The 27315-nt window shown below is 45.5% G+C and overlaps 1 protein-coding gene across 4 annotated transcripts in view; it reads left to right on the forward strand.

Moving 5' to 3' along the window:
• The window catches only part of BAZ2A (bromodomain adjacent to zinc finger domain 2A), a 2136751-nt gene that overhangs the window by 1218217 nt on the left and 891219 nt on the right, over positions 1-27315 (forward strand). For all 4 annotated transcript variants that reach the window (XM_069653682.1, XM_069653683.1, XM_069653685.1 and 1 more), the window contains one exon: positions 6719-6793. In XM_069653682.1, coding sequence (XP_069509783.1) covers positions 6719-6793 — 75 coding nt within the window. The remainder of the gene's footprint in view (positions 1-6718; positions 6794-27315) is intronic.

Below are 27315 nucleotides of genomic sequence, written 5' to 3' on the forward strand. Positions count from 1 at the left end.
TTGTGGTTATAATCGGAAGTATGAATGGGAATGTTTGTCTTTTCCATCTTTGATGTATCATCTCCTGGTCCGACAACCATTCCACTCGACAGTATGAGATGTAGCCACTACACTTTTAGGCCCTTTTAGCATATCATTTTTAGAAGGGATGTGTATTATTGGAGCAGGCGTGACTTGATATGTTTCTTAATCACCTAGAAATTTGGGTTGGGTTGATTTGTATCAAGACCATTTTGGATGTGAAGTGTTTGATTGGTTAGTGGTAAATGTATCGGAAAAAGGGTCCCTTCCTGGTCGCTGTGGCACAAATGGAGAAAGGCATGTCTACATTATGTGATGACATCCCCAAGATGGTGTTGGGTCTGTCCGTTGTTCCAAAGTTCTGCACGCCCTGCAGTTTCTTTCAAGATGGCGCCCACGACCTGGACGCGTTCGGAGTAGAACGCTGCATTTCGGATTTACCTAATTTAAGCGGAGGCAACAGTAAAAACAGTGCGTGGCTTCTTCCTAAAACACTGATGCTTCTCCAGGTCTTGCTGTTACCCGTTCTTCCTGTTTGCCGCTACTCTTTGTCCTCTTTCCCAATCCTGGTTTTGTTGCCTTCCTTGCCTGCTTGCTTTGCTGCCAGCCGCCGCTTCCTTGCTACGGAGTTCTCGTTCTCCCTGCATCCTACTGTGAGCTTCCTTTCTTCATTTCTTGGCGGCATCCTGTGTTATCCTAGTCATCGTATCCTGATCACTGGTGTTCTACTCCAGTAGGGGTTCCCTTGTGTGTATCCCAGAGTTTACAAGAAACCCTGTTGCTATTCAGGGGTTTAGATTTTGAAAACTTCATTTAGTTCGAGCCATCATTCAGGTTAGTTCTTGCTTAAATCGTGAATAAATGAGTGGATGCAACAGTCGTGGGATATGACCTGGCCATAGATGAATTCATCAAAATGATGAGACCTTTCAAATCTTGCTCAACTGTACCAAACTAATTTTTAAGACCAGCAATTGATGTTGGCCAATAACATAGGGAATTGGGACACGATCCACCAATGTGTACACCATGTGACAAATTCTGACTCGATTACCATTCTGACCCTGAGAATCCAACATAGAAATGGCAGCAATGTTGTCTGGATTGAGTTCACTGATCCAGTGCTCTGCTCCTTAACCAAGGAATCCTGGTTAGTCACGTTGGCTAATGGTTGCAAGTGTATAGATGTTTCAGTACCTTCAGATATTACAAGAGGGGAATTGCAAAAGCTTGTTTGTCTCTGGGTGCCCAATTGACTGGTTATTAGTCGATTGTTCACTTACATGGATCTTTGAAACCTCCTTGTTGGGTACATCTCAACTGGGAAAAAACATGGTTACATCTCCCAATTTGGTTGGGCGATGTAGGAGTCAATTAGGTTGTAGTCAAAGAATGTAGTTGTTTGGGTGGTATTTGTACATGATTTGGACTTGGGGAAAGGATTTAGGGTTTTCAGAGTTCTTTCATTTTGGTAACTTTAAAGTGTCTAGGTTTTTATCCAAACAGAGTACGTCTGATGAAGGTGCTCCATCTGAAAGGTTGATATTGTGCAAGATGCACTCAATTTAGTTTATTAGTTTATTAGCGAGTTTGCTTTTGTTGTGTGCAACCAGACGTGCCACTTTCTTTGAGCTTTTTTTCAGGTAAAATGTGCGATGTAGCTTCGTGCTTTGACATCCTCTTTAGAAAAGACTTTTAGTGATACCATGAGGTATGGAAGGATGCCACCGGCGCACGCCTAATAGACTCGAATGGCTGCCTTGGTCTGTCTCCCTCGCCACATTTTTATATTAGAGAGCAGTTTCTCACCATAAACCAATCTCACTCATGCAGAGATGACAGTAGAAGAGTTTACAGGTGAAGTAAAACAGCATGGGACATAGGGTCTATAAAACATAGTCTCGTAGCCCATCGCACACTACTGTGGACTGCCTCGACCATAGCCAAGGGCTCGGTTTGCGGCATCCAGTTGAGCCGGGGCCAATAGAGCAGTGGAGCGGCGGAAGAGATCCTATTAGTGCAGCGGACTGCCGTGGACATCCTCATACTTAGCCATATTAAAGTCCCACCTAACAGGAGACTTGTTCTCCTAATGCCCCCAGGATGGAAATCCTACTCCAGAGTGTAATTTATCATTTGTTTGGATTGAACAATATGAGGCCCATCTCCTTTATTAAAACATTGATTATCAGAATGCATGACTTTCAGTTGTGTGTCACAATTGTAGTGCAATTTTAAGTAAAGAATATTCTCACTCATTCATCTGGTCAGTCCTGGCACTAGGCTGTATGGAGAAATAAGTGAATAAACCCTGCCAGTTCCAACCTCTCCTATTATTTCTCCGGGTTAAAAAGTAAGACGAATAGCCCTAAAAAAACAGCTCCCACATCTCAGGCTTCTTGGAAAATTAAACGATTGATGCAGGTCAAAAAGTCCCTCCACTCAGGACAATTAAGCTTGGAACACAACTCAGCCATGTTCCATGATAAAATCTTTCTATTCTGGTTTTGCAAAGTGGATTCCACAGATGCAGGGATGGGAGTGGAACAACCAACTTTCCATGCTTTTCATTTGACCCTTTGCCACCATCATTCATTCTCATTGCCACATAACTCTTTGCAATCTGAAGCTGAATGGGACCAGTGAATTCAGGTAGGTTCAGGAACAAAGATGAGCCTACTAACATGATTCTGAGAATGGGCCCATCTGGCATCATTTCACATCTTTTGTGATGGTTTCAGAAAATAACGGGGCCAGGACCTCTTTACGCTTATCGAAAGGTAACGTCTTTCCAGCAGCCTATGAAAAAGAATGACATGTGCTGCAGCAGTGGCGCAGGCTTGGAGTCCTCTTTTTAACCAGTCATAGGCCAACAACATCTAGCCCCAGAGGCCAACTCTCTTCACTGACCAAAAGCAGCAGCAGGGCCGCAACCTTCAAAATCCCACTAACAGATTGATAAAAGGAAGAGAAGCAATGAAGCTAGCTTGGTGTCAAGTTCACATGAGGAGCCTGTTCTCAGAGATGAACAGAAGTCAGTGAAGAGATTCAGGGGACCCTGAGAAGGAACAGTGAGCTATCTTTTCTTCCAACTCAAAAGGGAAGCACTGGAAATGGTTTTTCCTGTTCAAGTGAAAAGGCAGTGTTTAATCTTGCCAGATCTTGAGCAGCAATGAAGAATTCAGGCAGAGGACACTCTGGTATCCTTCATGGTCTGCGCTAGGTTTGTTTGGATTCAGGATCCAATGGTCTACTGATGAATGGACCCAAATCCTTTAAAGAGATACACAATGCAGGGCTTGGGGTATCCCAGATCGCTTCTCACAGGCATCCAATATTCACAGCTTTGCAAGGGCATCCACTCCTGTAAGGGAGGCCAAAACATTCATGACATCACTCCAGAGATGATATGGATTGGCGTGTTTGTTACACCTAACACATGTCAAACTGATTGCCTTTCATTCAGGCTTACCATTATGAGCGCTGCAAAGAGCTCACAAAGGGGATGGCCAAGTATGATCATTCCTGCCTCAAAATGCAATGAGGACTACCAACAAAGCCACTGTTTTAGGAAGACGAGGCTTAAAACAACAAGGTAGCCATTTTGGCTACTACATAAGGCAACCCTAAAAGAAAAAAATAAAGGTGTGCAGTAGTGCACCATAAAACAAGTTCCAATTCCACTAGTGTGCCTTAAACATACTGCTTGGGTGAGAAAAACCCCAGAGTGATCAAGCAAAGTTGGAGAAGATGAAATGTTAAAGCTAGGGTACCGTCCGATCACCTTTGCTGTTTAAAGTTGGTATGGTTTTGCTACTGGTAAGACACGGACATCAGGTGCCGGGCTGTACATGTAACATTTGGGCTCAGAGTGCCAACAATACTTTGAATTTGTGTTTTGTGCTTCGTTTCTGGAACAACATTTCTTACATTAAAGGCATTTATACTGTGCCCATCTTAACTGTAGTGGTCTTGCAGCCCCAAAGCTTGTCCAGGAAGCAGGCTATTGGGTCCCCTCATGGCGTTGAACCAGACACTGATCCCTGGAAGAAAGAAGCAATAGAGGAGAATAGAGAGGTGTGTAAGATGCCAAAGGCAGACAAATAGATCACACAGACTGCTGATTAGAAGCAAGACTATAAAATTTGCTTGTAAAGCCAAGCTTTTCAGTGATGGCATATTCTAGTATATTGCAGAGTCGTACTAGAAAGAGTGCATTGTTGTGCTGGACACAAACCATGCTCAAGCTTGCCCTTTAAATAGGGAGGCCTCTTCTCCAAACAGTTTACCGTCTGTTAAAAGTTAGTTACAGACATATTGTCCCAAAAACATTACAAAGATAAAAGAAAATATATAAAATGCATCTTTAGTTTGCACAACAAATTCAATGAAGCAGAGTCCATAATTGGTCAAAGAAAGTAAAATCTCTGTTACCACATGATCATCCTGCTACATCAGGTTGTGAAATGCAATTCCTCAGGCATTTGAGAACATTTTCATAAAAGGTATAATACGAATCAATTTTTATAAGATTGAATACAATCCATAACATAATACTTCCACGATAATCATTGTGACACTGCCAGGTATTTCGGCCTTCTGAGCCAGGTGCTACCTAAATAACTGACAACAGCAAATATTGTGCTCTTGTCAGTCGCTTTACAAAATGTTACTGTTAAGGTTGTGCACCTTTTTATATACATTTTTCTTCACAGCAGTCTAAATAATGGTTTCCTTGACTTGAAGTAAAAAGGGCATATCAGCAAAAAATGGATTTCTGTTCAACAGATATTCTTATACTTTGGGCAGAGAGGGGATCTTTCCTTACTACCAATGGGCTATATATGCACCCAAAGGTTAAACCCCGGATGGAATTTAAGAAAATAGCAGTTTTTTGTAGAACAGATTAGCCAGCCCAGGTACCATTCAGCACTGGTGTTTATAAAACGTCCACTCCTTTGCAAATGGGATAATTTGGGATGGCCAAGCGGCAGAAGTGCCACACCAAAGACTGTGTATTGGTAGGTGTGGCTGGACACCAAAGCTGAGAAGGGAAGAAGTGAAATGTGGATATTGAGACCGATTTGGGGAAGCTTTTATTTTTACAACTTTCTCCTACGGACTTCAATGGACACCATATCTGCTACTGACATTAACTCTGCATTTTGTAGTTGAGTGTTGTCTTTTTAAACTCCTTCACCTGATTAACTTTCCTCGTTTGTCAGCCCTTAGGGGTTGCCAGTGCAGGGAGAGCCTCTCCTGTTTTTCTCTATCCTTTCTTTTTAAGCAGCAGCAGAATTCACCATAAGTGGAGCACTGCAGGGACTCTTTGTGACCCCATTTTTCTGAAAGCTATGTTTGGTTACTTTTTATATATATTGTGTACTTTTGCTCTTCTTAAGGGTGCGCTACTGTGAACCAGTACTTTACATTGATAAAGCCTTTAAGTGAGCAGATACTCAAAATGCTAGTCCTCATGGCTGAAGCCTGTTCTTTGATGCATACCCTTTTCCTTCCTCTCAGGTGGGAAATTAACCTATGTTTTCAGGTTTGAATGGCAGACTGCCACAGACTGACTTCCGGGTAATAGGGATTCACTTGGTGCACTTCAGTACAATTAGCCCACAGTAACATTGCAGAAGATATACTTGACCACAAGGATGGTTGCCATCAAAAAGTAAAGTATCTAAGAAGTACTCAACTGTGCTAGTGGTCAAGTGAATTTCACGGACCCTGATGGATCACCAAATAACGAAAAAGAACTCCCTTAAAACTGAAAAACCACTACGATGAAACAGAGTTGGATGTCGATGCAGTGATAGAGGAAATAGAAGTCTGAGACGAATGTGTGGGGAGAAATTCTCTATCCATTAGCCTTTCCAATAATCCTGCCAATTCATATCAAATCCGCACAGGGATTAGCAGCAAGTGACCTTTTAGGAGCAGGGGCTCCCTATGGTTTGCCGGCAGGGTTAATGTAAGGCAGCAATTATTAGTCTGTTCCCTGTAGTCTCTTGAGGAGACACTGGCAGAGCGTTGCCATCAAAATGGTCTTGCAAGATGCAGCAGTACACTATGCAGATAACCAGGTAGAATAGAACAAATGGTAGCCGAGTGCAAACTCTCCTTCCAATTGACAGGGTGTGTCCTTTCAACCCTTTTGATTGCCACCTAATCCCTAGGATTCAGCACACTGTTTCTCAGTGTACTTCGTTGGTAAACACACATGGTCTTGAGTTAAGCGATAATCTAGACATCCTTTTAACATGCCAGCCAGATCTGGTCTTGTTCAGGTAGTGGTCTGTGGTCTATGAAGGCAATGGTCATGCTTCATGTTTTCACACAAAATCAACAAAGTTTAACTCGCGAACCCAAACTGGATTTCTAACATGGGTGTTCCCTAATGCATCCTTCCGGATGCAGCACTGGATCCCATCAATGTTGGTCTCTGCCACCAACCAGTGGTATCAACGACCAACTGTGCAAGGTTACTTCGACAGAGGTAATGTTGAAGCCGTTAAGGTGAGTGAGCTACAGACCAGCTAACTTGTCATGAATGTAATCTTTCATAATTGCATAATTGTGAGAAATCCCTCAGGGTAATATTTGTCCAATTTCTGACATCCTCCTTCTTAGAAAGATCTGTTGAGCCTCTTGAAACTGTTGCAGACATTAATTATCTTCATTTCTTCTGCAGTGAGATTGATAAAGCACTGGAAAACATGTCCAAGCAGCGCAGGAACAAGTGGTTCATTGAAGGTCGGCTGCGCAGGTGAGCATCCCTTTCTCCCCCATAGTTGACTAGCTCACCTAGGGGCTGCAAGCATGCGTCTAGATGGAGTATTAGTTTTTCATTTGTGAGAAAGTTGGTAATTCAGTCTCACTGAATGAATTTTCAGTTTTGTGTGTGTACTGTTGCATGTCTGAGTGACTTCTGCTGAGAATGCTTAATGCACATTTCTTCTATAACACAACAATATGGAACATTGGAGTATATTTAACTAACTGTATTTTCTGTTTTTTAACACTTGAAAAATTGCTTGTGTTTTTATAGCAAACATAAACATACAGAATGGACTTTCAAACATTACGAGCCAACAGCTAATACATTTAGTAGTTTGCAATCCCCCAAACTAAACAAAAACAAGACACCCCTTGAAGCTTAGATTCAAAGGTTTCTTAAATGTTTTCAGTGACTGTGAGGAGTTCCCGAGATCTACCAACCGGCCTCCTCCCTTCTTCACTTAGATTAGGAGCTATAAGTCTTGTTGGGTATGTTAGCATTCCCATGTCTTCACTAACATAGTGCACAAATGTTGACCTATGTCTCATGAACCTTCGGCTAGCAACTCTTAGGGTTGCTGTGATTTATTTCCTATTGACTTGATATGCCAAACCATTGGCCACCACTGTGTAATTGAGGGGGATTCTGTGTTTTTCCAAAAGATTATAGCTTGTCTTTTTGCTGCTAACAGTAGCAGTGATGATATCTGTTCCTCCTTCCCTGTCCCTCATGTATTATGTATAGATCATATCATAGAATGTCCCTGATTTTGGAGCATACCTCAATCCAGAAATTGGGGCATGACCAGAATGTGTAACAGGTTCCTGGCTGCCCACATAGTCTCCAACAGTGAGTCTGCTTGAATTTGGAAATGTGCAAGGCAAGGTGGTGTCCGATGCCAGCGATAATAGATTTTTTGTTGGGTTTCCACCAGGCTGAACTAGGGGACAAGGCCCAGCTTCTCTTTTTAAAACATCTATTCTTCTTTAACCAAACTGGCCCCAATATCCCTATTCCATTTGCCTCTATACTGCCAATTAACCTAATTCTTATGGGAGATACTGGAGGCATGAATTTAGGAAACCATCTCCTAGGAGGATTCCGCCCCTTGTAGTATGTGCTGCGAATGGATTAATGGTCTTATGACTTTTGATCTCTGCTTGGAGAATCCAATACCTAAAATTGCTTGTTTTTAAGTACGGGAAGCATTCAGTGCCGATATCCAATGGTGAGGAAATCTGACAACTTATATTTTGCTAGTGGTTGCTGTCTTTAAATAAACAAGTGTTTTAATGTGTGTTAGATAAAAGCTAAAGAAAAATAAGATCATTTTAGTACAGGCTTGTTATCTGTGACCTTCAATAGTGAAAACTATGTCTGACACAATTGTATCTGCTCACTCGTTAAGTGAGCTGTAAGCAGGCAGTGTAAGGGGAGCCAGATATTTCAAACACATTTTTCCCCAAGAAAAAGGTATTTTCTTCAGTGAGCTCATCCTTTTTAACTTAGGCGGTCTCTGTGTAGACCATGTTTCTCTGAAGATCCAGCGGGGTAGGTTTCTTTCCTCCCCAGCATCTCTCCATGGCAAGGGTGCAGTTTCAATGTACTCTGAACTCAAAAATAGTGCTGATTTTTCTTTTTTTTTTGTCTCCGGGTCCAAGTAGTACAGGGTTGATTACCAACTTCTCACTAGCTTTGCTGAGCTTGCTAAGGGAAATGCTGATTAATCAGATATTCTAATTAAATTCCCATATGAAGTAAGACGTGTATCTGCACTATTTTTTGCACCATCCAGTACCAGATCTTACTGGTTGCAATATACCTTCCCAGTTTAAACACCAGGGTGGATTTCTTTAGTCTTCTTGCAACCCTCGTAAGTGGGGAATTTTCAGGAAAAAGCTTCACTCCGGGTCTGTTTGATATCGCTGGAGAAAGAGACACCCGGTTCCCATGTTTTCCCACCCAAGATGGCACCCTCATATCTCCCAAATCTTGCATCGTTTTCCTTGCTCTAGTGGATTCCAAGATGGCGCCTTGCATCTGGTTGAGACTGCACACGGAAAGACACAGAGGTCAGGATGTATTCCTGCCGCACAGTAAGGACTTTGCCTCTCTTCATTCTACAAGCACGGGTGCTCCTTGTACCTGGTAATTTTCCTTCCTGATCCTTTCTTGATTCTGTTCCTCCTAGCTTCCTTCTTCGTTCTATTACCTATTGTGCCTCATGCTTCTGCTGCCTTGTGCTACTCTGGATGCTGCTGCTCCAGTTGCCTGCCCTAGCCTTCATTGAAGATCTCCGTCAACAGGTTTTGTCTCTGGCGGGTTTCCCTTTGCTGAATCCCGTTGGCCACCCAGAACACTGTTGCAACTAAGGGATTTGGATGGTCTTTGGGATGCAAGCATTTACATCAAGCGATCCAAAAGGAGAGCAGGTTAGTGCTTACATCATTGTACAATTGTGATAAGTATTGCTTCCTTGTTGTTTTTTTTTTTACATTGAGTGAGACTGGGGAACTTTGAAAGGCATGAGGAGCCATCCGCTCCATGAAGTGCCCCTGGAAGACAGTACATGGGGGATCCTCCAAAACGCCCTCATTCCATCAGGGAATTCCAGAGTATAGCGCTGTTAAAATCAGTAGGACCTAATGTCATCCAGTGAGCAAGAAACTCCTTGAAAGAGGGGAAGGAGTCTGCATGTAGTTTAGTAGCCTGCCTTACTACCAGGGTCGTCATTTCAGTAAAATGCAAGGGGTAGCGGAAATGACATCACACCACCCTTGATTTCTGATGCCATCACAGGAAGTGATGTCATTTGACCCCACCCCAAAGTGACATCACAGGAAGTGATGGAGCACGACCTTTCACCCCTTGACAAAACAGGAAGAGGCATCACATAGTATTGTTTCTAAGTACACTACGAAAAATATTGTTACGATACCACTGTAAAGTGATAAACATTTATGCAAGAATGGATCACCATATGTATCATTAATATTAATATTGCCAAATTACTGTGAATGCAAGCAGACATCCAAGGCGAAACGATAATGTTAAAGGACATTTGTACCGCGCAATGTTTTATATAGCGCTTAAGCGCTTCATATGGAACAAATATACGTACAATATTACCCAACCTGTGTTGATACTCATTCATCAACTTCAGCAGGATGAAAGGCTGAGTTGAGTGACCTTGCCGGGAGTCTAACCTGCAGATCAGATGCACATTGCAGCATTGGACATTCAACCCATTGAGCTATCTTAACGGCTATAGCTATCGGAAAACCAGCCACTTCAGAAACAAAGAGTCACATGTTTCCGGCCATTGCCCAGGAGCCTCAATTTAATTTTAAAAATAAGAAAATAATATATATATTTTTTTAAACATTTTTCTTTCTTTTTTAGGGGAAGCAAGGGAGACCTCCGGGGTCGCAGATGCGACCCCTGGAAACACCTAAATACATCCCTGCTTACTACAGAACTGAGAAACCCATGGCAAAATCAGCCCCAGGACAGCTGTATAAATAACACACACACCACACACACCCCCCCAGGCCCCCCCCCAAACAAGGTGCTTTGGCATGCCATTCTCTCAACTGGTTGCAGATCAGTGCTTGGAGCAGGATTGGATTGAACGGACACCCCACATCAGATGTGCAAGCCCTGGCCTAGATTGCAAACTTTAACCAAACAGAAATTCTGCAGCTGTCCAGAATACACACACCCACACACTGCAAGCGCTCATGCTCAGCATGGAGGCATTGAAAGCAGGGATTCTAGCTCAGACGAATAAGGCAGTCAGAATGCCGAATCGGGAGCAGCCAATCCACTGGCACCCCATCCCAACAGAGAGGATGCTCTTAATTTTGCACTGCTTGGGCTGGTTCACGGACAGATTCCTACCAGACTTGCACAAAAACTGCAAACCAATGTAAAAGCCACGCAACTCGGATGGAGTTGTAACCATTAAGGAATAGCCGATCACTAACTCAGACACATAAGAAGAAAACACCCCGCCAACTAGAGAACTCATTGTGACAAGCTTGTGCAAAATAAGGCACAAATCTCCTAAGCTTGTGAAAGTTATTAGAATTAGTTATTTATAATGCACTTAATACCCAGAGGTTTCTAGGCATGGACCCGGGGATCGAACCTGTGTTGCTCTGTCTTGGTTCCAAGGCGAGCATGTTGCCCCTGAGCTATCCTCCCAAGACAAGTTAGGATGGTATTCGAGATAAAGATGGGTTGCAGTGAGTGTAGAATGGCTAGTCAAGAGACTGATCCTGCCACGGACAGGCCAAAGAGGCCAACTAGGTAAAGGGATACAGGGAAGGCAAAAGCTCTGCCAGTTAAGGCACACAGTAATGACTGCTTGAAGAACCAGGTTAGAATAGAAAGCCTGCTAGAAACCCGCACCAGATGGCTGGCAGGAGCCGGGCATGGAAAATGGCAGTCGGAGAGAAGGCAGCTTGCCTAGATAAGAATCTTGCAACCCTTGAGAACGCAGATTGGGTCTATGAAAGTCCAACCTATGTAGGGTGATTTTATTTTTGCCCGCAAATACAAAGAACCACCATGGCAAGTGGCAAAGTTAAAGGATTCAGACCTATAAAGTTTACTGAAGAATCTCATAGTGCAAAAGGGGTAGAATGCATGGCTTGCCCTGCTAGCAGTCTCAAGGCCGCCCCCTGCTCCAGAGGACTAAGAAGTGCACTTCAAAATCCCTGTGGCTGAGTGACTAGATGACCTCTGTTCTTGGGAAACACTCAGGCTTACAGATTTAGAATAGGCATTGGACTCTGGATTTTAGATCCTTTTCGACTAGACCCTTTTTACTGAATTTGCTTATCCCTCCCACTGTGTGCTTAGCAACCCCCCTAAGCATTTTGTTGGATTCAGTGGTTTTTAAACTTTTCTTATGTGGTTGTAGGGACTTCTACTTTAGTCCCATTGCACTGCAACCATTTTCTGTTGTACTGCCCTTAATAGCTCATATGACTTTCGTGGCAGGTGTGCTTTTTAAGCACCATATTTTGTTTTTTCCTATCACCCTGAATGTGATTGTAAAGTAGGCTGGTGGCAGCTGTGATTTAGTTTTGGCTACACCGGGGTTGTATTCACTTTATCACATTAGTAGCCTAATGCAGCTATGCACCTATATAGTAGCCATTGAGGAACTAAGGCCTGCCTCCAGCCATTTTCTTTTAAGACTATCTCCTTGGATCATGAGGCATGGCCAAAGCAGCGGTTTTGCTGATGTGGGCTCATCCTAATCCCACAAAAGCACCCTCTGTTGTAGTTTAACCAGTCTCGAGAGGATAGCTCAGCGTCAACGTGCTCGCCTTCGAAGCAAGACGACACAGAGCAACACAGGTTCGATCCCTGGGTCCGCGCTTAGAAGCCTCTGCGTATTAAGCGCGTTATAAATAACCTATCATATCATATATCACAGCACAGTCTAGTTTGAAGTACTCTAGACTTCCCAATCTACATCCATGTTGGCAGTCAATGTGTTTGATGGTTTTTAGGTCCATCCCAATTGGCGTGCCCCCAAAACCTGTGTGCGCTCACCTAGCGTGTGATTAGTGGGCTGGTAGGATAGCCTTTGAATGAATGTGTTAACATTGAGAGACCCTAATGTATTGCTCAGAGCCATACCTGGGTCCCTGGCCGACTTCTGCATCCTGCTCCTTCCCTGCTGGTGCAACCCCATCCTGGGCTCTTCATATCTTGCCATAGTCCTTGCTGGCTGTTCCTTCGTGGGGCATCTTCCTTGACTGCAGCTCCCTGGCCTGAAAGTATTGACACTTGCTGCTGCTACACCTAATCTCAATTTTTGCCACATTTTGAATTGCGCTTTGCATTTTCTCCAATAGTTGGACCATTCTGTGCTGGCAGACTTGGACCTTCCTGCTCCCCTGAGCTTGCCCCAAACCTTGCTCTAGGTCTTTGTGCTCCTGTCGCTATCCTTGTGGCTGCTTAATCTTCAGCCTCATAGCTCATCCTCTCGAGTGTCATCCCTGTTGGTACTTGGTAGGACTGATTTTCTATACTGTGGTCTGGTGGACAGATGTATAGAAGGCCAACTTATATTGTGACAGGGACAACTCTGGGAGCTGTAGCCAAACCCGTTCAAGGTAGCAGTGACGAGAGGTCTAGGCTAAGTCCCGAGAGGTGGTGAGCTTGTAAAGGGTCCTCTGAGTACACACAGTGTGAATCACAGAGTACACTTGGACAGTATGTATAAAAATAGTTATTTATTTATGGCCAAATATCACTATAAAAATGACTACTAACAGGTACAAGGATCATACAACACTAATAATATATTACATATATACAGGCACTAGAGTAGGCATAATACTAATCAAACTGTAAAAGAAAGTACAGATTAGTTTAGCCACTACAGGTCCACAGAGAATAAACCCCAACTTCAAAAATCCTTCCCTAAATTGTCTGGTGCCTTATGCCCAAATGTTCAGGAAAGGTTCCGACAGTTTGTGATGCAGGAAAAAATGAAGGGAGGGTCTTTGGGGTCCAGTGAACGGTTCCAAGGATTAGAGGACAGTGTTTTCAAACTCACAAAAGTGTCCCAATTTTCGGAAAGCTTGCGCGAGCAAGCAATGGCAAAGCTAAAGTTTAGCAAACGTTTCATTAAAGTTATCAAAACTTGTAAAGGGAGTTTAGGGGTAGGTAAGAACCACTGTAACTCACCCCCTGTACTCTGATTCTTCCCGGGACTTGGCAGGTCAATGGTAGAAGGTCTGGGGTTGCTTTTCCTGCTGTTAGCCTCAGTCCTTGATTCACAGGGGTTGCAAGTTCTAGCACCTCTGCGGTCTGTGTCTTTAGCTGGTGCAAAGACTCTTGAATGAAGAATGCAGAAAAACACGATGCAGGACCCCTCTCAGCATGGGACTTGACTCAGGTAAGCTGTTTTGGACGGTGGTTATCGCAGCACAGCGACACAAAGGGACTCACTTGTCGCGGTCAGACTTTCCCTCCTATCTCGGGTCCCCTTGACGCTAGGACTCCGGATTTTTGCAGAGGTAAGTCTAGTCTTTTAGGACAAGCTGTCAATCTCCCAGGTTCCAGCCCTCAATGCGGAATGGCGACCTCTGCAGCACGGTAGCCTAAACTCATAGCTGGTCAGCTACAGAAAAGTCCCGGGACACTACCGACAGCTCTTCCGAATGTGACTCACCCCTAGTCCTCGGATCTGTCATTCAGGTGGCCAGGACACAGCCATCTCCTTTGGATCCAGTTCCTGGGGGTGGACCAGTGCGGGAAGATCACCTGGGTGAGGGTTCTTTGGGGAGTGGGACACCTGATGGCCATGCAGTATCCCCCTCCCTGTATCCCAGTAGGATATTTGGGAACTTTACCACCCACTGTTTCTCTTCACAAACATGTTCACATGGACAGCCCGAACTGGGAGGAAACAGACTCGCACCCGTGCATTGTACCTGACATGTCCCACTACTATGGTCAGGCAAGGTTATACAATTACTGGTAACCACTCACACCTGACTTCCGTTAAGCTTCCCCACACAGATAACAGGCGAAGCACGAGAGCACACTCTGAGCAAAGCAAAGTACACGAGGGAACAGCATTTTCCAGACAGCAGCTGAACGAGGGAAGAAAGACAGCAAACCAAGAACAGTGCGCAAGGAGGGAAATACCCTTGACCTTTCTGGCGAGAAACTGTTAACGCTTTTTATTCTGAAGGATTCTGGAAAGTAAGGACAGGAAACCAGACTGAAGAATCCTGCATTGTGTTGGAAATACCCAGGGCCCTCCTGCATGGCTTACAGAGTCTGGGAGGAGCAGCAGCCGCTGTGGTACCGTCCTTTGCTCCAGGATCAAAGCAGCGCCAGACAGATCAACATAGATGAAGTTCAGCCCATTAAAGTCGACTAGGAATGCGCTATCGCCAGAGATCAACACAGCCGGTAAGTTGGGGAGACCGGTGCAAGACCGGTCTGTGTTGAAGTCAAGGTAAGTAGCAACATTGTATAACGCGCACAAGTGCGAAGATTAGTAACGTGTGTGATGAAAGACGCGAGGAAAGTTTAATTGCTGATGGATGTTTGAACTTTAAAAGAGAAAGATACAATAACAGTGACGGAGTGGTCCGGCATCGCGAGTGTGCTCAATCAAAGGTCTCTGTGAGGTATCTACTAGGAATGCGCTATTATTTTTTGATGGTCGTAGCTTGCTCCCATCCTTGGATTTAGGTTAGATAGGTGTTCAACCCATTGAAGTTCAATAAATACCCTTGAACTGTGATCACTTGTGTCTGTCTTCACTGTTCGATACCATGCCTTCCTTAAAGTACCGAGCAGACATCTGGAATGGATGTTCCCTCCACTCCACGGTTCGCAGCTCCCTCGCGGGACTGCTGAAAATCAATAGCAAGACAGGGCTCCTCCAGGACAGCAGCAGAAGTTGGTCTCCAGGCCTCCTTCAGATGGGTCTCCGGTCTCGTCACAGGTCTCGCAGCTGGACAGGAGCCAGGTAAGAGCCGAAACTCCCAATAGCAGGATTAGCCCCACACACACACACCAGCAGTGTTCCAATCAGGACCACTAGTGGGAACACTCATACATAACACTCAGACACACTGAAACCAGTTTGTGAATTGGGAGCAGACAGTCCCAGCTCACATCCAGCCAACAAACACACATAGCCCTCCAGTATCCCGCCAAAAGCCTCTGCTTTCCTGGGAACTGAAAGTCCGTATAAGGATTTTCCTGGCCTCACAGGCCAGGAAGAAGGCTAAAAAAAACAAGTTGGCTAAAGGATAAACAAAAAACCTTGTGGCATGGCCATGTTTGGTCACTAGCCACAGTTAGTAGCCAAACGCGGTAAGGCTAAAATGAAAAGCACCAAAAAATGGTAAAAAGTCACTGCTGCCACCAGCTTGTCCATTTAGCACACCTCGAGTAACCAATGAGTGTTAGCCTAGAGCAAAAACAAAGGTGTAACCCATTGTACTGCATCGTTAGATACAGTGTACAATGATAAAAAGTAACCACAAGTGATAAGTTATTAAAAGTAGTAACTAAGTAACAAGACTAAGGGAAACAATGTTTCCCAGTACTGACAGCCTGAAGGAAATGTCAGTTTCCCCATAACAGATGAGCAAAAGACAGTGTAGTGAATCTTACGGCTTCACTGCACGGTAAAAAGTACAGGTCAGGATCAAAAATAAAAGCAAAAAGTTTGGGGGTCCATAAAAATGGAAGGAAAGGTACAGCAAAGAGAAATCTTTCTTAACAGTCCTTTTTTCTGGATCCTTGATGAATTGTTGGTTTGAGTCCCTTCTACTCCGAGTCCCCAACTGTGGCTATCCTGACCTAATCACGACATCGAAACTCACCTGTTCCTGTGTAGCCAATATTAACAAGTGACCAGGAGCTACCTCTGGGGAACAGGGATCTAGTAAATAGCATTCTGCAATTTCTGCATCAAATGCAAACCTAGCCTTTTGTCCATTATTTAGGACCTCTTGCGCTTTAAATGTCAAATGTAGCTCTGTCCTAATGTTTGTTTATAGATTGCCCCAAAGGCAGAGAGTTTAATTCACATAGGTGTTTGTTCAGCATCGGTTGGCCTGGGAAGCTAAATGTAGTTACTGGTAGCTGCTTGTATCAAGTTAGCCTGGCTCCACTAGGCTAGAACGAGGGGCAAAATAGCTCTCAGCTCCCCTCAATTCCGAACCCTGGGTTAGTTCTCTGCAACCAGCACCATGAGTACTTGTTCTTGGGTCCTGTTCTTGTAATTGGTTCCATCTGCAGCGAACCCTTGGGTTAGGAAGTTGTGGGGCTTTGATCCTCACACCCGCCCCACTTTGATTTACGTTGTATGGATTAGGATTTGTGCTCCCTCTTTAATCAACTCTTTCTGACCTGTTCATTCTTAACCATGGGCTGGAACACTTCTTGGTGGTCCCCTCCTGTGTCCCCTTTGGTTGATTGCACCTTCTGCTACTGTCATGATCTCTGCTTCCAAAAGGTCAGGGTTTTCCCAACTCCCTTGGAAGCAGATCCATAACCCAGGTTCCGAGTGCCAACCAGTCCCAATTGGGACCTTTTAGACCCAGTCCTGGCGCCAGTGGCACCAGGCTCATAAATAAATATGCCCAGTCCCAGCGCTGGAAGCGCCGGGCTCATAATGCTTGGGTGGACTTACCTGCAGCAGACCATGCTGCTTACTTGCCTGCCAGTTGAGTCTCTGATCCTCTTCTGTTTGGAACTACTTTTCCTGTTGGGTGGGGCAGGAGCCACTCCCTAGATTCAGAACACTGGAACTCTTCTGGAAAGCAGGAACTCTTTTCTTACCTAGGCGTGGCTGTGGAAGGAGACACCTAAGCACTACAGGAGGCTATTTAAACCACACCCGATGGATGAATCTTGCTTTGCGTTATTCTGCATCCTCAGCAGCAGAACGCTCATCGGGTCTTCTGCATCTGATCCTGGGCCTAAGGAAAAAGGCTTACCATTCTGAATCCAGTCTTCAGCAACACCTATAAAGACAAGAAAGAACAGGTTAGCATTACGGTCTTTAGTGACAGCTCTTCACTTACCTGGTCCATCGGCTGTCACCAACGCCTCGCGCTGCATTCCGGCATCTGAAAGACAAAGGCTTACCTACTCTTCGTGCGCTCCGGAGGTCTTCACACTGCATTCCGGCATCTGAAAGACAAAAGCTTACCAACTCTTTGCACGCTCCGGAGGCCTTCGGCGCTGCATCCCGCATCTGAAAGACAAAACAAGGTGCTTTTAAAGACATTGGGGAACTTTAATACTCACGTGCCATTACTCCTTTCCACATCTAACCCAGTGGGTATTCCGGCACCCTGCAGCCGCCCCGAACTTGTACCTGCAAAATAAAAAGACAGTTAGAGCGCATCGTGAAGCAGGCAACAAGCGCTTACTTACGTGCTTCCAGGCGCTTCTATTCATCACACGGGCTCCATCTTCAACTCACTTCAGCCCGCCATCCGCCATCGCCGGAACCCTGCAAAACAAGAGACATCATTACTAAAGACTTTAAAGACATTAGAATTACCCGAAACTTACCGTTCATTCAGTAAACGACGGACAGCATTCCTCTGAAGTCAAGTGGCCTGCTCCCCTTATCCAGTGAGTAAACTGGTTACAGCACCCTGCCTCGAGGCAGATGGAGAGCACGGCGTTCACTTACCTAAGGTGAGAGCATTAACCTTTGGGGTTCTACAGGAGAAGAGAAAGGGAAGAAGAGAGAGACATTCAATAACCCAGTTCATTAATCCCACATTTTCTATCTGCAGACATCTTACCCTTCGAGCCAGACATACAGTGCACAGAGGTCCAGCCCAAAGAGCCAGCCGTGTGTTACACATCACCTTTGAAGATACGGTATACGCCCAGTCAAGACCGGCGCCTCTACGGGAATCAGGTGAGCGTTACAGCTGCACTGTGGGGTAGAAGGACAACCTACCTTACTTTTTCCTTCAACCTCAACAGACATATGGGACTTTGCCCGATTTGCTTCGCATGGGGAAAACTTTACAAAACTTATTTAACTTTCAAAGTGGCCTGTTATTGATTTATCGAAGAGTCGATTGTAAATAATAGTTGTAGTTCACTCTGTGCATAGGAAATCTTGTTATTACAGTAACCACTGGTGGTTATGTTGGTATCTAACATGAGCGGTGACTAGGGACCTCTTCAGACCCAGTACTGTACTTTTACGTGTACTTACTGTCTGTTGGCCCTTTGGACGGGTATCCTATATTGCTCTAGCCTCTTTCCTTCCTCCTTTTTAGGACTTATACAGACCTATTATGTTAGTCCTATATTAATTGGAATCAATATCTTAACCATTTACTGTGTGTTGTTTTGGTGTATTCATGCTTTATTGGTAAATTGAATGTACTATTTTGACAGTGTTTTTGGCAAATATATATATACATTTCTGAGGCTTGTGGAATCTGCTTAGATCACATGCTATGCATAGGCTGACATCTAGTGGAAGCTGCAGAGTATGACAGTTGTTTTCGAAACTCAAAGTGACGTCGACCGGGCCTGCCAGTTATACTATCCCTAGTGCGACTTTCACTGTACCCATGGTCCTTCACACGTTGAGGTCCCTCTGATTTTTTTTTTTCTGTCATTAGAATGGACGCTTAATCGCCGAGTTCATTTCGGCTGACACGATTTATTATTGTCAGTTAGAGTTAGTTACTCTTTCTATCCTTTCTCTACTACCGACTTTGGCTACACTTTCGACGGCGATGGAAAGGAACGAACCTTGAACAAGATCCTTGATTCGGCGACCGCTTCTGCCTTGAAAGGCCGCACCGGGCCTTGGCTCTAACAGGGAGAGTGTGGGGTGGTCTTTGTAGAATGCATTTTCCCCTTTACCCCGTCTTTCCTCGCCTGGCTGCCTCTTCCTTTAGCTATGGAAAAAACTCCATTTAAATGTTGCCCTGGTTGTAATAAAAAAAATGCCCTGGGTGTAGATGAGCCCCAGGTGCGCAATCACACATAGCCAAGGGCCGAGAATCGCTGCCAATGTCAACCGAATGCCCGCACACAGCATCAAGGGGGAGGTCCACTGTATCCCTGTCCTCTGAGCACTAGAAGTCTGTCGCCTCACGACAGGCCCCATAAGTCAAAAGACGAGACAGACACTGTGTCCAAATCCTCTGCCGAATGTCGGAAGACGAGGCTTCGCCCGATCCACCGCTGAAATTCGACACCCTACGTTGAACGCCCAAAAGCTTGGGTTTAGCCCACTTGGTGCAAAAACATGTCCAGGAAGACTCCTGAAAGCTAAAAGCTCAAATAAACAATCCTCCAAGGGAGAAAGAAGTCTAGCAAGGACAAATCTAGCATAGATCAGAGGGAAAAACAGTTTCCCAGGAGGAAGGGACCTTAACGGAGGCCTTGAAAAACAAGGGCCAGTCTACACTTCAGGGCCAGTCTACACTTCAGGGCCAGTCTATTACACCTCAATACCCTGGAGTCATACCAAGTTCAGCCACATGGACTGCTGAAGATATTGACCGGGTTATGACAAGGATGACATTTATAGCTAACTTCTTTGAGAAGAAACTCCAAGCATGCCAAAATTTCCAGAACACGCTGCCAACTACTGAGGCTACGTCATCCCAGCCCCCAGTGAAGAGTCCATGTCTTGACACACTCCCCATTTCGCCTCAAGGGGACCCAGTACATAGTGATCCATATAATGTAAATACGGACACTGACGGCAATGAAACCTTACAAGAGACAGACCATTATTATGATGATGATGAGGAGGTGTACACACTAGCCTCACCAGTTCACCAAGACTCATCAGTGGACGATGCACCAGTTGACAATCAGCTGCTCTTTAACTATATGCTTTTAAAGGTAGCTGAGCCCTTTGGAATCCAAACCCAAGAAGCAGGATAAAGATTTTGTGGAAGATGTATTGGGGGGGACAGGAAAGCCACCACCCAATTCATTCCTATTCATCAGTCCATCCAAAGGATTCAACCTTCTCTGGAGACTCCAAACCAAACATGTGCAGTCAACCTGTGTGTTGAAAAACTCTTCCGTCCGGCCCCATCTGACCCACTTTACAATAGGGGCTAGCTAAAACCGGACTCACTTGTGGTAACCATAACTAGAAAGAGGTCCGTAACACCTTTAGCCTCATCAGAAGCGCCCCCGATAAGGAGAGTCAAAAACTCTACACTATGGGGAGAAAGGTGGCCACTTCAGCAGCCTTCCAAACAAGGATTGCAAATAACTCCACACTACTGGCAAGCTACAACTGCCACAAGTGGGACGAGGTGACAACACTAATAGCTTCTGCCCATAAACCTCTCAAATCGCAACTGGCACTAGTAGCAGCAGATGGCAAGGGAGTTTACAGCTGCATCTTAATCAACTTGGATATCGCAGACAATGCGGTCAGGCTCATTGCCGAAGGTACCATCAGCAAACGCCACAACTGGCTGCACCAGTCTGGCTTCAAACATGAAACACATGTTCGGAAGGTCGGGGACCTGCGCTGGACCCCAACGTCTGATTTGGGAAAGCCGTGGAAAATGCATTAAAATCTGCTAAGGAGGAGCGCGATACCTTAAAATCTCTAGGCCAGCTAACGAACAAGCGACCAGGCCAAAGAGGCGGAAGCAATTTTCATCAGTTTCGTGGTCAGATCTCTCAAAGGGGTTCAGGTTATGGACAAGGTCAGGGCTCATCCTGGGGTAACCAACAGGGACAAGCCTTGCAGGTATTCCAGAGAGGCCAGCGGCCATCTCGTGGTCGGGGGAGGTCCTCCACATCCAGAGGTGGAGTTACACCTCCTAAAAAATGACAAAACGCTCCAGGTCCCCTTCCATGGCTCTCCAGTAGGAAGGTGTATTTAACACTTCACCCACGCATGGGAGAGAATCAGCGCAGACAAGTGAATGCTATCGACCGTGGCGGGAGGTTATTGCGTGTAGCTAATCCAACGACCATCCAACAATCTCCGGCCACAAAGGTCACATACACGAAGGAAGAACAACTCTTCCTTCTCGAGGAGGTCGCAGCGCTGTTACTCAGGGAAGCCATAGAGATCGTACCAGCGAACAAGATAAACAAAGGTATTTATTCAATTTACTTCCTTTATGCGCTCAGTGTTAGACTTGCACCCTGCAAACACTTATGTAAAGCCACAAAAATTCTGTATGACTACGCTACAGGAAGTAATCCCTCTGCTAAAGCGGGGGGACTACATGGCAACAAATGGAAGATGTCCATTTTCATATTTCAATGTTCCCAGCACACAGAAAACTCTTGCGTTTCAAGATAGCAAACCAGCACTACCAGTTCAAGGTGCTGCCCTTCGGAATAGCCTCTGCTCCAAGGGTATTCACCAAGGTACTGCCGGCGGTGCCTGTGCAGCGAGGCAATCCCAGTGTACTCCTACCTGGACAACTGGCTGATTACAGGGGAATCACCCCATCTTTTCCAGCAAAACACACAAAGTACCATAAACCTTCTCTTCCAATTGGGCTTCACAAAAAATTAGAAAAAATTGAGCCTTTTGCCAAGCACAACAAAACTGTTACTCGGAGCAGTCTTAAAAAGTGAAGCAGGGTTAGTCTTTCCATCAATGGAAAGCGTTTAAAATATGCTATGGCAAATACCTCTCTATCAAGCCGGTCGCCAGATAAGCATATGCAAAGCAATGCGTTTACTAGGCATGATGGCATCATGCATTTACCTGGTCCCACACGCACGTTTGCGCATGCACCCAATGCAGGAATGTTTGGCGGGACAATGGTCTCAGGCAAGCGGTCAGTGGTTGTTTCGCAAACACTAATAGAAAACCTACGCTGGTGGACAAAGGAAAAGCTGTTAAAGGGAAAACCCTTCCACAAGCCGGCAGCGCAAAAGGTTGTTACAACAGATGCATCACTCTCCGGGTGGGGGGCACATCACCTTCACCACACAGGACATGGTCTGTTGACTCACATCACAGCACAGAACCACATCAACCTGCTGGAACTTTGACCAATATTCAAAGCGCTTCAAGCATTCGAAGCTCAGCAGACAAATCAGTCGGTACAAATCCTAACCGACAGTACCATTGCAATGTTCTACATCAACAAGCAGGGGGCACACTCTCCAAATCTGTCCAAACTAGCACAGAAAGTATGGAAATGGGCACTCAAACGGGGAATGTTCCTATCCTCCCAAAATGTTCCAGGGGTACTGAACACTGTAGCAGACTCTCTGAGCAGAGATCCCTGACCAGAACACCACAAGTGGCAACTAGACTATGATGACGTAGACCCAATCTTTTCACAGTGGGGTTACCCCACACTAGACTTGTTCGCTAAGAAAAAATGCAGTGCCCAGACTTCACCTCCAGGTTTTGGCAGCCAGACTCCAAGGGGAACGCCCTACGGATGAGTGGGTGGGAAACTTTGCTTACGCTTTTCCCCAATTCCTCTAATGAGCAATGTGGTGAACAAGATTCACAGAAAACAGATGACGCTCATCCTAGTTGCTCCCATGTGGGTGAGACAACCATGGTATCCACATCTGCGCAAACAAGCCGGTCAAGTGGCACAGCGAGTAGAGCGCCCGCTTTGACACCCGTGCAGAGCCTGTTAACGCAGGTTCGAATCCCGGCGGGGCCAAACTCAGCCTTTCATCCTTCCGAGGTCGATAAATGAGCACCACACACCGTGGGTAATAATAAGCAGCGCTCAGATACCTGAGGGTTTGTAGCGCTATATAAAAGCCTAATTATTAAGCGATGTGGAATCCCATCCAACTCCTGTGCCAGACCAATCTATTGACCCAACATGGGAGAATAACCGTTCACCCTCAACCACCCTGAGTGAACTTGGCAGAAAGGCTCATAGAGTTTGGACATTTAAATCTACCACAATGGTGTATGGATATCCTCAAGGAGGCACGTAAACCAAACACCGGACACTGTTATTTCGACAAGTGGCGGAGATTTGAAATTTTGTGTCAGTCTAAACAAATAAACCCCGTAGAATGTACTCCATCCCACATTCTTAACTATATGCTCCACTTGTTAGACTCAGAGTTAGCATTCAACTCTATAAAGGTCTACCTGGCGCCTTTATCAGCTTACACCACCTCTCAAAGTAAAGTATTGTGGTGGAAAGTTCCAGTCATTAAGGCATTCATGGAGGGAGTGAGGAGACACCACCCTCCAATTTCAAACCCACCGCCAGTCTGGGATCTCAATGTATTGTATTTATTTGAATTTGTTAAAGCGCTCGCACAACCCGCGGTTTGTTTTTTAGTTGCGTAATTGTTTTTTTTTTTTTTTTTGGTTTTTTGTCTTAGTTGCAAATTTATAACGCGCTTAAACACCCAGAGGTTTCTAAGCACGGACCCGGGGTTCGAACCTGTGTTGCTTCGTGTCCTCTTGCTTCCAAGGTGCACACGTTGCCGCTGAGCTATCCTCCCGGGACATTGTAGTACTCACAAAGCTCATGGGGGCCCCCATTTGAACCTATGCATAAGTCAAGTCTTAAACACCTGACTTGCAAAGCTGCCTTCTTAGTGGCTATTACTTCCATAAGAAGAGTTGGTGAATTGCAAGCCTTGTCAGTGCACAGTCCTTTCTTTATCATACACAAGGACAAATTGGTTTTACGTACACACCCTAGGTTTTCACCGAAATTAATTTCCAAATTCCACGTAAACCAGTTCAAAGAGCTACTGGCCTTCTTCCAGAACCCCACAAGCTCAGCTGAGAAAAAAACTCCATACACTAGATGTAAGGAGTGCGGTCCTTTACTATGTAAACAAGACCAGACCGCTTAGGAAAACAGACCAACTGTTTATCTCCATAGCACCAGGCAGAGGAGGAGACTGCATTTCCAAAAATGCCATCTCCGGATAGATAGTTGGATGCATACGATCTGCGCGATCTGAATGACACCTGGCCTAGTAAGATCGTTCTGTTTTCCCTCGGTTCCCCGTCCCTTGCCTCGTTGCGCCTTGAAACACTTGTGTATAGGGGCTTTACAAATGCCATATCATATCATATGCAATTCATGATCAAGCAAAACACTGCCTTTCACGCCAAGAGCTCACTCCGCAAGGGGCACAGGAGCTACTCTGGCATTTATCGCAAATGTCCCTCTAGACATAATTGGCAAAGCAGCTACATGGAGCTCAGTACATACTTTCACTCATCACTACTGCATTGACCCTCATTCCAAAGCAGATACACAGGTGGGACAAGCAGTTCTAAAACATCTATTTGCCGCTGAACCTTCTCACAACCCACCACGTTCTCCTAACACTGCTTGCTAATCTATGCATAGCATGTGATCTAAGCAGATTCCACAAGCCTCAGAAGGGATACATTACGCACCATAATGGTATTTCTGATGCTTGCATCTGCTTAGATTCACATGAGCCCACCCTTCCTCCCCTTGGAGAGAAGGTTCATGGATGTTTATATGAGGTCTCTGATACATATCTGCTTGGATGCACCTGTACTCGCGCTACACTTCATGCTACCTCATGTCAGAAACAAAACAATCTGAGGGACCTCGACGCGTGTAGGACCATGGGTACAGGGGACATCACACAAGGGATAGTATTACTGGCACGCCCTGTCGACGTCAACTGTAATTCTCTGCAGCTTCCGCTAGATCTCGGCCTATGTATAGCATGTGAATCTAAGCAGATACAAGCATCAGAAATAAGATTACGGTGAGTACTGTATCATATATTTCTGAGGCTTGTGGAATCTGCTTAGATCACATGCTGTGCATAGGCCGACATCTAGTGGAAGCTGCAGAGAATTACAGTTGACGTCGACAGGGCGAGCCAGTAATACTATCCCTAGTGTGACGTCGACTGTACCCATGATCCCTCACACGTGTAGGACCTTCAGATTGTTTTTTTCCACCATACTTGTCGGAAGCATTATCGCGGAGTTCCTTGGCTTTTAGCCATTTGTCATATAATTATCAAAAAATCCCCGTTCTCTAACCCCACGACGAAGATCGCCGAAGATACTTGAGACCAAGAAAGAATAACCGTCGGACTACACAACGGACTTTGGGCCTGGGAAGGCCTCTGGCCTCGGCCCTGTGCAGGTAGGGAGAGTAGGGGGTTGATATATATATATATATATATATATATATATATATATATATATACACACACACACACACACACACACACACACACACACACACACACACACACACACACACACACACACACACACACACACACACACACACACACACACACACACACACACACACACACACACACACACACACACACACACACACACACACACACACACACACACACACACACACACACACACACACACACACACACACACACACACACACACACACACACACACACACACACACACACACACACACACACACACACACACACACACACACACACACACACACACACACACACACACACACACACACACACACACACACACACACCCTACTTATACCCGCCCGCTGCCAGATATTGACATATGGAGAGTACTCCATTTAAATTCTGCCCGAAGTGCAACCGTAAGTTCCCCTGGGTAGACAAACATAATACCTGTAACCTGTGTCTTCCAAGGGACCACCCCGAGGCAAATTGTACAGCTTGTAAGCTCTTCAAAGCCAAGACACTTAAGGACCGCTCAACCAAGCGTTGGGCCCACTACGCCAGGCAGCGCGAGCCCCCGGCCTCAGAGGACTGTCCGGCGGGTTGGTTATGGGGACAACACCCGGCGGCAAGAACGCTACACATACATCTTCATCTAAACACACTAACCCCACCCGAGACTCGACACGTGTGTCGAGTGATTGGCAGAAAAAGACACGGACAGAGCGGTCCGCAGAATCGGTGTCCTCTGGGCGTTCCAAGTCTCGGTCGCCTCATGACACACAGCAACCGTCCACGATTGCTAAGAGTGCCACGTTACTAAACTCACAGAGGTAGGGTCGTCGGATGACGATTCCGACCTCTACCCCCAGGCAGCACGTTTGAAAGCTCTTCTTTCGACGTCTATGGCTCAGACTCAGCATGCCTCTTCTAAGACTCCAGAGTCTCGTTATCTCTCCTCGAATCTCGACGCCAGGCGTCAAAAGATTCCGGAAAGTCCAAGGGGTCAGGAAAGCATTCCTCTACACATGGGAAGGGGGGAAAAAACAATAGAAAATAGCCTCTGCACAACAGGTTCAGAAGGAGAAACGCCCACAAAAGTCCAAGGCCCAGGACCCTGTCACTAGGCCAAAGATTGTCTCTCCCACCCCCCAGGATATGGGATTAGAGGAGGAACCACAACAGGAAAGGGTCCAGGGAATGGAATGCTGAGGACATTGACGGGGTAATGAGGAGGATGTCTTCTCTTGCAGATTTCTACGAGAAAGACCCTAATTACTTCCTTAGCTATACCCCTACACCCTCTACCCCTTTGGGATCCAAAGACCCTCCACCTCCTGCTAAGAGACTCTGGTCTAAGACTCCAGTTCAGGGCCTGATTTCAGACCCTGTCTATGTTGAACCTTACCAGCAGTATGGGTAGGATCCAGAAGTACAAATACTAGACGACCAGACCGGGGTCGATTATTATGGAGACGATGAGGACCAGGAAGAGGAGGAGGAAGACGAGGCGGAAGCCTATAGTCTCGACTCCCCTATTCCCAAGGACCCACTGGTGAATGACTCACCTGTTAACAACCAGCCCTTGCTCAACAAGGTTTTGACCAAGGCTGCAGCACACTTTCAAATTGATACTCAGGGGGCCCAAGAAGAGAGGGATTTCGCAGAGCAGATTTTGGGAGACAAAAGATCCATCGCCCAGGCCATCCCGATTCTAAAGTCTATTCAACATAGAATCGATGCTTCTCTGCTCACCCCTAATCTTACCCGGGCAGTTAACCCTCGAATAGAAATGTTATTCAGGGCCGCTCCCTCTGACCCACTTTACATAAGGGTCAACTAAA

This window comes from Ambystoma mexicanum, chromosome 3q (assembly GCF_040938575.1).
Source record: "Ambystoma mexicanum isolate Mex_15411 chromosome 3q, UKY_AmexF1_1, whole genome shotgun sequence".
NCBI classification, from domain to species: domain Eukaryota; kingdom Metazoa; phylum Chordata; class Amphibia; order Caudata; family Ambystomatidae; genus Ambystoma; species Ambystoma mexicanum.